Source organism: Marmota marmota, unplaced genomic scaffold, assembly GCF_001458135.2.
Source record: "Marmota marmota marmota unplaced genomic scaffold, marMar, whole genome shotgun sequence".
Classification (NCBI taxonomy): Eukaryota; Metazoa; Chordata; class Mammalia; order Rodentia; family Sciuridae; genus Marmota; species Marmota marmota.
In genome coordinates this window covers 11932257-11944551 of record NW_026000016.1, presented here as the reverse complement: position 1 = coordinate 11944551, position 12295 = coordinate 11932257, and the positions used below count along the sequence as shown (strand labels likewise).

General features: G+C 35.0%; 1 protein-coding gene across 5 annotated transcripts in view; it reads right to left on the bottom strand.

The window, feature by feature from the left end:
• Mpp7 (MAGUK p55 scaffold protein 7) overlaps positions 1 to 12295 on the bottom strand; it is a 214211-nt gene that overhangs the window by 57663 nt on the left and 144253 nt on the right. For all 5 annotated transcript variants that reach the window (XM_048809158.1, XM_048809161.1, XM_048809159.1 and 2 more), the window contains exons 6-11: positions 8905 to 9036; positions 5249 to 5330; positions 4674 to 4759; positions 1343 to 1417; positions 948 to 1144; positions 390 to 454 (exon numbers count right to left, since the gene is read on the bottom strand). In XM_048809158.1, the coding sequence (XP_048665115.1) occupies positions 390 to 454; positions 948 to 1144; positions 1343 to 1417; positions 4674 to 4759; positions 5249 to 5330; positions 8905 to 9036 (637 nt within the window). The remainder of the gene's footprint in view (positions 1 to 389; positions 455 to 947; positions 1145 to 1342; positions 1418 to 4673; positions 4760 to 5248; positions 5331 to 8904; positions 9037 to 12295) is intronic.

Genomic DNA, 12295 nt, shown 5'->3' with positions numbered 1-12295 from the left:
TGCCCAAGAAAATGGTGGGATTTTTGCACTAATCTTTATCTGGAAATATCCTACCCAAATCTCCTGAATTTGGAGAAAGAAGAGTTGTAGTCTAGGTTACATTTACAAAAATAGTTAACTTTGGATATCAAAGAGAGCAGTAGTTTTGAGTTATTTTCTTAAAGAGTGAGTCATGGGTTTATTATAAACATCTCCAACCACACTTTTCTTCCCAAGATTCACATTAATATTCCTACTGTGAATTTCTTACGTCTTTGGTTCCTGAAAAATGATAATCCAAAAGCTATTGCAAGATAATATGATTCTGTTTTCTTCCATGAGCACCTGCTTTAATAGTCAAAAATAAACAGCAGGATTTAGTTACTCTGCATTCTTATTAACAAACTTACATGATTTCCTGTTGGAAACTTTCAGGGGCTGAACTAGTATTTCTGGTTGTCTCAGAGCCAATCTCCTGGAGGAATAAAAGGTCAATATGCCTATCAATTTTCAGCATATGTCTGAGGTTAATGTAGTAGCAAAATATTAAAAATCCTTAAAAGAAAAAAAGAAAGAAAAGAAAACCCAACCTTACAAGTTAGGTGGGGAAAAACATGATGCAATTTTCTCCAGTTATAAAACAAACCTTCTATTTTAAAATTTTTCTAATTATTTGCCCTGATCCTGAAACAACTGTTTTTCTCTACCTTTCACCACAACACTATCAGATATTAATGGGCTGTTTTCCATTTGCTTTGTAACAAAAACTTAAGATGACCTGGTACTGTCATATTATTTTTGGTCATTATTCATACTTACTTAGACAAAACAGAAATCCAAACCCAAGGGATAATGAATTCTAAGGCAGGGTTTTAGAGCTTATTTTATCACAACTATGATGGAATGAAATTTTTCAGAGAACAAAAGGTCATTTGAAGAAAGGCCACCATTCCATGCCAGGAGCTCACCTTTCCTGGAAATGCTTTGAGGGAATCAAGCCAGCTCTGGGGTTGGCATCACCTTCATGCCTTGCTTGCCACCACGTTGCATCATCTTGGCTCATAATCTGAAGAATATCTCCCTTTTTGAAAGAAAGCCCAGCTTCCTTACATGGAATTGCCTTATCCTCATTAGGATCGTAGTCAAAAAGGGCTTTGATAAACATCTGGAGGAAAGTTTCATTGAAGAAGAATAAATATAAAAAAATAAATGTGAAATGGCCTACATTCTTGCAATGTATATTTAAGAAATAATGATCCAAACGACTAGAATATGAAAATAAACTTGTGGTGAAAAAGTAGATATGTATTAAAAGAGAAAAAATTACTTACCACATGCAAAAATATTTTTAAGAAACGATTACCTTGCCTTCTTTGGAGGGCGTCTCTTCTTTGATGCTGGGTATAATCTTAAATGTAATTGCTCCCTGAGACTGACCCTGATATTGGGTGAAAGAAAGAGTCATAAGAAAACTCTTGCCAAGGAAAAATAAGATAAAATAGGTAGAAAGCTAAATGCATCTAAAAATTTACAAGCTTGGGATTACTGCTCTTAGACCAAACTGAGGAAACTATTTTTGTAGAAATTCCGGTAATATGAGAAAGCTCTAAAGTTCGTCAAGTAAGTTAAAAAACATTAACCACCAAATCCACTTTTACTTTCTGTGTACTTCTAAGTTATCCCTCAATATTATCATCCATGTCAAGCTACTTCAAAATAGAAACGCAAAATATAATGTGCAAAGTTCAGGCTATTACATTTTACATACTGGCATCTATGTGTTTTGAGACAAAATACTTCTACTGTCAGTACTACGGTTATAGACACATGATTCATTTAGCAGCGGTGACCATCAGAAAAAATAAGGAACATTCAAATATATTGTGTTCTGGTTTGTAAATTACCAAATACAATAGATTCATTAAGAGATGAAAAGAGAGAGTGTGTCTATTCTACGTTTAATCAAAACAGGCATCACCAATCTTCGTTGACTCAGACGAGGATAGGCCCCTCTTCAAACACACTCTCATATTCTGTTTGCCTCTCTCTTTTGAGCATTGATCACAGCCATAATTATTTATGCAATTATTTCATAATATCTGTTACTCCTGCTTAATTTAAAGCTCCATAAAAGCACTAAATACCTGGCATATATTTAAAAGAGATGAAGAGGGGAGAAAAAGAGGGAAGAAAGGAATAAGAAAACAAGACAGGGGCTGGGGATTTGGCTCAAGCGGTAGCGTGCTCGCCTGGCATGTGTGCGGCCTGAGTTGGATCCTCAGTACCACATACAAATAAAGATGTTGTGTCCGCCGAAAACTAAAAAATAAATATTAAAAAATTCTCTCTCTCTCTTTAAAAAAAAAAGAGAAAAGAAAAGAAAACAAGACAGGCAGAGAGGAAAGGAGGCAAAGAGGGAGAGAAGAGAGGAGGAAGACATCTCCAAGCAACTATCAGTGATGCGCTGGTAAACCAAGACTCTGAAATGGGGCGGGGCTGATGGTGCTGTCGGCCAGTTTCCAGGGTATAAATGCTCCCACCTTAGCCAATTTCAACTTACTGGCAGTTTCTAAAAGTTGGGTTGGAAAATGTCACAGAGTCAGCTCTAACAAGCTATAGTGGTGTCAGTTTCAGCCCAACACAGTTAGTAACACAATTTATAAAGGAGTGATTTATTTTAAAATGGCATTACTGTTTTTATATTTCACAAAAATAATTAACAAATCTTACTAAGAACTCAGTCTAATACTGAATTACACAAGTAAAGAGAAAGCAAGATCTTCTTTATAATCCACCCACACTTTTCCAGTTTTTATGTGTATATTTTATTTATTTATTTATTTATTTTGGTGCCAGGAATTGAACCCAGGGGCACTTAACTACGGAGCCATATTCTCAGCCATTTTCATTTTCTGAGACAGGGTCTCACTAAATTTCTTAGAGCCTCACTAAGCTGCTGAGGCTGGCCTCAAACATGTGATCCTCCTGCCCCAGTCTCCCTGTTGGCTGGATTATAGGCATTTGCCACCACTCCCACCTTATGTGTATTTTCCAAAATGGAGGGAAATCCCTCAGAACAGTGTGATTTATTAAGGGATCAGTTACTGTTAGCAGTTATTATTAGTACTATTATTTTTAAGTCACATAGGTCTATCAGCCATTGTGATTATTTCCCAGTAAATCATCATCTAAATGATTGCAATCTTCTTTGAAGTTTCCAATATTTAAAACAATTTTTTTTATACATTTGCCAAGTTATTTCTGGAGGATTAATTTCTAACAGTTGAATCTCTAAATAAAGGATACGCACATTTAAAATTTTGGTGATTTTAAAGGGCCATCTCAAAAACCCTATTAATTTACCCCATCCCTAGAAGCACATAAATAGCTATTTCTCCATACTCTGGCCAACTCTGTGCATTAGCAAGCTTTTAAGTCCAATGAAATCCAGTGTTTTTCAAAAATATCTTTTTTGGTAAATTGTACATATAAATATCCCTGATTTTTATAATATTTTCTTAATGATTTTTATGGTTTCAATACATGTTAAAAATGCGATCTTTTTATAATATATATTGCAAATATTTCCCTATAATCTCACTTGCCTCTTGTTTATAATATGGTGTCTTTTTTTTTTGTACAGAAAATTTTGAGTTTAGTAGAAATAGCTGTTATTTTTCTATTTGAATCAAGGTTAAAAAGTCTTCCTGTACCTTACAATTACAAAAATTACATGTATTTTATTGTATAATTTCTGTGATGCTTGGCACTTAAATACTCAACGTATTGGGAATTTATTTTTCTATGTAGTGTAAAGTAGAGATTATCCTTATTTTTTTCTGATTTTAAAAATGCTTTCATTTTCTGCCCCTGAATGATGAAGGTGATGGTAAGGCTCAGCTCCAGATTAAACTCAATGTGCAAGCACATGGATGAGAGGGGGAACTGATGGATGAGGCACATGTCTCTAGAATTTTCCTGGTTGAAACAACAATCTCCCTTTGAGGTCTTGTCATGTACTCTGTCATTATTTCTATGTGCTCCTATAAAATTCTCTCCTTTTAAAATTTAAATTCATTTTCTCAACTGATCTATAAAAATATAAAGGTTGTACATGTTTATGAGGTACCATGTAATATTTCAATACATGTATGTATTGTGTAATGTTCAAATCAAGTTAAGTATATCTCCTTAATATTTATCATTTCTTTTATGGAGTTTCCTCAAACATAAGAATTAACAGCGTGCAGGCCTAAAACAATTGCCTTCAAGTTTTGGATTTCAAAAGACTTCTAAATCAGTTTCAGGACTTATGACTTACATACTAGAATTCACAGCCTGCAGGATGGCTGTCTCAAGAGGAGGACAATGAGGATACATCCCCTCTACCAGTGTAGATACCACTCATTGACTGATTATACCCACTTTGGGAGAGACCATGTCCTTTCCCTAAACTCTTTATATACATTACCTAATTTAACCCTTAAAACATGTGAGATACTTACCTCTTCTCATTCTCATTTTGCAAATGAAAACACCGAGGTACAAAGTAATTAAGATATTTTTCAAAGATACACAGGGACTTGGGATTAGTAAATCCAAATCCTGTATATTTCAAACAATGTCTGAAAAACCTGAAATTTAGTGAGTTGATTTGATTTTCATTGTTATTTTAAATTAAATTTACAGCTTACCAGAATCTGTATTATCTCCTCAGGCCGTTTATCCTCCACTGGTATTCCATTCACTTCCCTAAGTTCATCACCAACATGAATAAGACCTGACAAAGACAAAATAGGCAATGTAACCCACAAAAGAAACTGAAATTTTCAATTGTTTCCATAATCAAATCATCATTAGCTCCTTTAGCATATTTAAAGAATTGGAAAGGAGATAACTTCTCAAGTTTCAGATTCTGTGCCTCTATGGCAATGAGTCAAAGAATATAGCATAATAATGCTGGTAAAAATGATAACAGTATCTTGGTCTTTGTCTAGAAACAAACATTATTGACATCTCATAAAATAATATTTATTTATTTAAAAAGCTGCATGCTCTTAATGGTATTTTGCAAATCAGAAATATTGCAACAGGTCTTAAAATAACTTTGAAAGCCTGTGCACACTACAGACCACAGAGTTAAATTCATCATTTATTTATGGAGGTTCCCATATTATGTTAAAAGACTGTCATCTTTTAAGTTATATACTGGGGATGTCATAAAATACAATGTCACCTGTCTATATTCAGTGAACATTTAGACTCTCACCACTCCTATCTGCAGCTCCTCCTCTCATGATTCTAGCCACAACAATCGCCCCGGTCTGCTCATCCTTCTTAATGGTAGCTCCCTTCAAAAAAAAAAAAAAAAGTGGGTAAATGTGCACTGGGTGGTAGGAAGGGAGAGACAGAAATAAGGACATTCATCTGGAAAAAGTGAAAACAACTACAAAAGAAAAATTAAAGGAATGAGGCAAGAAGAAGAGACATCTTGCCATCTGTCCCACAAACACTCCTTACAAGGTAAAGAAATTCTATCTACATAGCACCTAAGCATTTCAGCACAATTTTAAGATTTAAAAAAAATTAATCTCTTTAAACTATAGAAATAAAAAACTTTTTTATTTAATACCTTGCATTTGAATGTTATTTTTACTTTTTTAAAGCACTTTCTCATTTCATTTTATACTTATAATAATCCTTGATGAAGGTGGAATACTGATGATTATGTCCAACAGGCAAAAGGACATGCAATGAATTAAACGGTCATTTGAGTGTATACTCAGTGGGAGAGCATTTGCTGAGCTTAGGGGCAAGGCCTCGGTATGGATCCCCAGCACTGGAAAGGAGGGGAGGAAGGCCCAGGTTATCAGACTTTGAGTTTAATGATCTTTCTGTTACACTAAGCTGCAAAAGTAAAGAAGCTTCATGATAATGTTCAAGAAATAGAAAACCAAACCAACAAAGCTGGTAATTAGTTATTGCTATTGCTAAGGTAAATGAATGGATATCTTCTCTTCCCCTTCCTGCCTCAAGGGATTGGCGCAAAGGGCACTTCACCACTGAACCTCATCCCCAGCCCTTTGTATTTTTTTGTTTAGAGACAGGATCTCACTAAGTTACTTAGGGCCTTGCTAAGTTTCTGAGGCTGGCTTTGAACTTGTGATACTCCTGCCTCAGCCTCCTGAGTCTGAGATTAGAGACGTGCACCACCACACCGGGTGACAGCTCTGTTTTAATGAATTCAGATTGTACCTAGTATAAACAAACAAACATTCATCTATAATGATAAGAAAATCCCAAAAAGAGACAAATTAACAGAATGCTGCTTTGTAAGAATATCACATGCAAATGGTTACTTTGAAAGCTTTTGCATCAGCTTCCTCCCAAGAAACTGGCATTGGTTTAGAAAAGCCATCTAGGCTGCATCAATGAAAAGGTAGACCTGAAGTGGTGGCAGTATTCTTCCTGAGGAAGTGGAATTTTTCTCAAGTGTGTTGAATAAGCACATGCATTTCATTAAACAGATATGTAAACAGTACTAATCCATTTGTAATAAGTATACTTTATATACTACAACTATCAGATACATACATACCTAACAATAAAAATCAAAACTTAAGCAATACGATGTGCCTTTTTTTTTTAACCATCTATACATGCAGACAAGGCCAAATACTTGAATCTGCATCTCTCCATTGTCATAAAATTAGACCCACCAATTACTTGTATTTTCTGCTTTTATTTAAATAGCTGACTCTTGGCCATAATGACTGGTGATACAACTAATTACTTTAACTACATCAACTTTCATTCCTTAAGAATGTGTCTTAAGATTCCCACCATAGTAGGCTAAACTGCAGAAGAGCCTGGTAATCTAACTTTAAATTTTATTGATGAAAAATCAAATTCCAAATGGTCATAATTTATCTAACATAAAATAACAAGTATGAAGTGAACAGGACTCTTTGGCAATCTGACCAGATATTATTATCATTCATTTGTTGCTTATCCTAAATATTTCCATAAACTTTGCTGACAGTTCATTTTGTCTGCAAGTTCATGAGTTCACAAGCCTTATGGTAGCTTGTCTTTAAGGTAGACATGATCAATTCCTTCCCCTCTTGTGTGTGCATGTGACATTCCCATCTCAAATGTGGAACATGGTTTTGAGGTTTCTAAGGAAATGATAAGATTTGCAGCTGTCACCTGGGCTTGAAATACTTGCTCAAGGTAATTCAGCTGCCTTTTAAGAAATCATAACTACCACCATGCAGTGAGAAAGCCAAAGCTGGTCAAATAGAGATGCCACTTAGAGAAAAAGATACTGGACCAATCCCCCATTTTTCTGCTCCCAGCCCAGGAATCAATCATGTGAATGAAGAAGCCCTCAGATGACTTCAACTTCAGCCACCATCAGACAGTACATCCGAGGGACCTCAACTGAGAACGTCTCATCTGAGCCTATCTCAAAACTGTGAGAGATAATATGTTATTAGTCACACATTTGGAGATGTTTTGTAAAAATACAACTACATAACCAAAACAACTCTCTCTTCATACTATGAAGTGTGCTATTTTTCAGTATAGAGCCATCACATTTTTTGTGTGTGTGTTTAATGCTGGTCCCTCTGATTTAGTCAATGAAGTGATTCAATGAAGTCAACAAATGTCAACTGAGAACTATGTACCAGTGTTCTAAGGACTTGCAATATGTTGGTGAACAAAACAAAAGGGACACAGAGAAAATACAAGCCATGAAATACTTGGTATATTATATATTATATTAGAAGGTAGTAGGCACTGTAGAAGTAGGAGAAGGAGCAGAGTAAGAAAGATTCGGATACCAGGGTAGGTAGAGGGGAATCTGTAAGGACACAGCCTCACTGAAGTGAGTAAATAAAGACTAGGAAGAGGTGAGGGTGTTAGCCAAAGGAGAGAGAAAAAATGGCTGGTTCAAAGGTGCTTAGGGGGACCTGTGAATGAAGTGTATAAGGAACAGCAAGGAGTATGGCTGAAGAAAAAGGGGAGAAGCAGGAATAGCGACGTCAAATGGAAGCAGAGAACTAGATTATTCAGTGCTTTGTAGACTATTGTGCGAGGACACCCATTTCTGATTTATATTACTAGAATTCCTTCTCTGAAGATGCCTTTGACTCTTAACCTGCTAGGGAATTTTATTGTTGCTGTGAACTATGCAGTCTTGTGTCTCTTCTAATAACCATCTCTCCCTAAACTGACAGATATCATTTGACAATTAATATTGAAAATAAATACTTTTAAATTTTTTGGTTAGTACATTTTTAAAAATTTAAAATTTTAACTGGGCACTGTGACACATGCCTGTGATCCCAGCAGCTCAGGAGACTGAAGCAGGAGGACCAGAAGTATGAAGCCAGCCTCAGCAACTTAGGGAGACCCTAAGCAACTTAGGAAGACCCTTGACTCAAAATAACAAATAAAATGGTCTGAGGGTATGGCTCAGTGGTAAAATGCCCCTGAGTTCAATCCACTGTATCAAAAAAAAAAAAAAAAAAAAAAAAACAAAATTTTGTTCACCCAGTAGTCTTTTATTTTTACAATAATTGTCAAACTAAAGTTGATATGCTAGTTATAAATTTGACAAGAAAAAATTCAAGACAAGTAATTGTCCTCACTTGATTTCATATTCTCATTTGAAAATGACATTTAAAATCTTAATACTTTTTTAAAAAGGAAAACCCATCAAATACTTTTAAAATTTCTTCATTTAAGTTGAAGGGATGTTTTTCTATATGGAGGTATTAGAAGCTAATTTTTTTGTTTTTAAATAGTTACTTAGCCTGAAACATGCAATCAAATTGAGGATGAGTTGGAAGATAGCATCCCCAACTTTTTAAAGTAAAGAAATATAAAAGTGCACTGCACACCTTAGGCCAAACTCACCAGTGGTTCTCTATTCTTCACTAGACGAATTATTTTTACAGAGTCTTCCTCATCGTCAATATCATCAGGCATAGGAGGCAGTACAGGATCGTAATTCTTCTGAGCCACAGTATCATGTACAGAGAGTAAAGCCTGTAGAATTCAAAAGTTGGTAAAAATAATTAATCAAACACAAAAGGACAAACACTTCAAATTGTAAAGAAAACAGAAATAGTGTTATGATTTTGGCCTGGTGGTAGCAAATCAACTTCTTGAAAGGGGTCTTTTATAAACAGGATGGTAAGCAGAACCTGCAGAGCTGCAGCTGGCAGCACGACCTAGCTGCACCTCTATCTCCAGGGTCATTAATGCAGACAAGAATGAGCACACACCTTCCTCTAGCTCAGCTATTGCTGGTTTATCCTTACAAAGAAGGCAACTTGGAAGCAAAGGTGGAGAGGGTGTGTGAAGGGAGAAAATGAGGCTATAGATACATAGTCAGTGAGCCAGAAGGAATCTGAGAAAACTACATATTTTTTCTTCTTAATATTTGTCCTCCTGTTGGAAGAAAACACAGAACTATCAATGTGATTCTTTTGTTTTCTCATGTTTTGTGTAACAAGTGTGTATAGAATAATAAAAAGTATTTTTAGTTATGATAAGTATGGGAACAAAACTCCATAGTGCAGGGATATGTTGTCTTTATAGACCAAAGATGGGGGGGGGGGAGCACTGAAACCTTGCATGTCACTACTATTTTAGAAGTGTGGGTTTTAGACTTTCAATTAACTTGTCTCTTAATCTAATCAACAGCATAACTGACCATAATTTATTCAAGTTGGAAGTCTGCCAATCATCCTTGAAATCTCCCCTCTCACTTATACTCGCAATATCCCATCTTATACCCTATTAAATCCACTCCTCAAATATATCTCAACTTTATTTCCTTCTCTGTAGATCAGAGATTCGTACAACACTGCTTATTTTTGTGAATAAAGTTTTATTAGAACATAGTTGTGCTTATTTATATATTTATGGTTGCTTTCATGGTATAATGGCAAAATTCAGTAGTTGGAAAAGATAATTTCTGATCTAAAACATTGGCGACCCCCAGTCTAGATGACTGACGCTATCATTTTGGGCTTGGAGTACTGCAATAGCCTCTAAATGGTCCAGCTGCATTGAACTTCATCCATTTTCATATCCATACTTCAAACAGTAGCAAGACTGATTATTTTGAAATTTATCCCTTCTAAGCCCACAGATCTTGGAAGATCAAACTCTTTGACATCTTCTAACAGTCTCGTTATCTCTCCAACCTTATCTTACACCATTTTTTTTTTCACTCAAGTAATTTTTTTCTCATAGAGGCATGGCCCAGATATTCAGTATAAATATTAAATGGCAGTTCCCTCCATTTCTTCACTTCATCACCTTATTCTTTGCCTTCATAAATGTTCACAACTTGTAATCACATAGGTATTTTATGGTTATATATTTAATATTGGCTATCTATTGAACCAAGCCCTAAGGTAGTAAAAATGGTGTCTTTTTCAATTAGTCATTTTTAGTGACTCTTAACATATGCAGTCATCCCTCAGTATTCACAGGAGATTGATGTTAAGACTCCCCTCAGATACCTAAATCCTCAGATGCTCAAGTCCCTTACATAAAATGGTGTGGTATTTACATATAACCTACGCCTAGCCTCCCATACACTTTAGGTCAGTTCTAGATTACTTATAGTACCTGATATAGTGTAAAAGCCATGTAAATGGTTGTTACACTGTATTGTTTAGGGGAAAATGACAAGAAAAACCAAGGTCTATATATGTATAGTACAGATGCAATGTTTTCTTTCAAATAGTTTTGGTTTGTGGTTGGTCGAATCTCAGATGTAGAACTCACAGATATGGAGTACCAACATAACACAGAAAGTAAAGCTTGTAAATGCACTGGAGGATGAATTTAAAAAATAATATGCCCCAAAAGAAACTGAACCCTAGAAGCTCCCGTTTAAGTGTTTTACTATTCATCCTGCCTCTCTATCCCCCAAAGGGTGACTCTATTTGAAAATTAGGATTATAAGAGTGGATTCAGTTTTTCACTAATATTAAGTAAGATTTATCCAAGCTGTTACTGGTGGCAGTTTTCATTTTTCATATAAATTGTATCCCAAATACTTATTTCAGTTCTTTAGCCATTACATTTTTGAAGGACATATAGTTTGCTTCAGTTCTTGACTATTACAAATGATATTCCTGTAAATAGTTAATGTCTTTTGATGTATAGATATATAATTTTGGCTAAGTATATTTAAGAATGGAAATGCCTAGGCCACTGGTTATAAGTATAGCCAACATTAGTAGACACGATTTTTCAATTATACTCCCATTAACAGCATAGATGAATCTACTTTCTTCCCCAACATTTTACATTATTTTCATCCCCCAACACTCTACATTATTAATTTAAATTTGAGTCATTCTGAGTGTGTACCATCTCCTCTGGTTGAAATTTTCTAATAACTGATGAGACAAAAGGCAAAATTCTTCTACATTGATTAAGCATGTATATATATATTCTTGTGTGAGATGCCCCTTCAAGGCCCTTTTCCATTTTTCCATTGTATCTCTCTTTTTCTTATTGATTTGGAAGAGTTCTTTACAATATGCTGGATTAGAATGTTTGTCAATTACACATGCTATAAACATAGTTTCTCACTTGGTAGCTTGCTTTCACTTTCCCAATGGCATTTTTCAATAAATAAAGAATCCTAATTTTAATGAGCTCAATTAATGCTTTTGTGTCCAGTAAGAGTTTGCTTCAATGGGAAAAAATGAAAAGTATCAAGATGATGAAATTTTTAGAAATAATGGCTACAAATTTCCGAGAACTAATGAGACATCCTGAGATTCAGAAAACCAAGGATTTTTCTAAAAAGCAGGAAAAATAAAAAGAAATCCATGCACAGAAATATTATAATGAAACAGCTGAATGCCAAAATAAGGAAAAAGTATTAAGGAAAGAAAGTTTGACCAGCAGAAACAATGAAACTAGAAAACAGCTGAAATACTTTGAAAATGCTTTGAAAAAATAAAATCCAGCCCCACATTTTATATCCAGCAAAAGTATCTTTCGAGAACATTGATGAGGGCCGAGATGAGATTACAAGTACCCACCTGGAAAACGCCTTTTAAACAAAAGGAAAAGGAGACAATAGTTTTCTTTCAAAAAACACTGGACATTAAACAATGAAGGACAGTGACTACTGAGAAACAGAAAAATATCAGAGAAGAAAGAACCCATATAGAATTCTGACAGTGGTCTAAGTTGGAAAAACAGAGGTAGAAATGAATCCAAGGAAGTCAAGAAGCTGAAGTTCTCAGGGAAGACTATGGGGGAAGAGAGA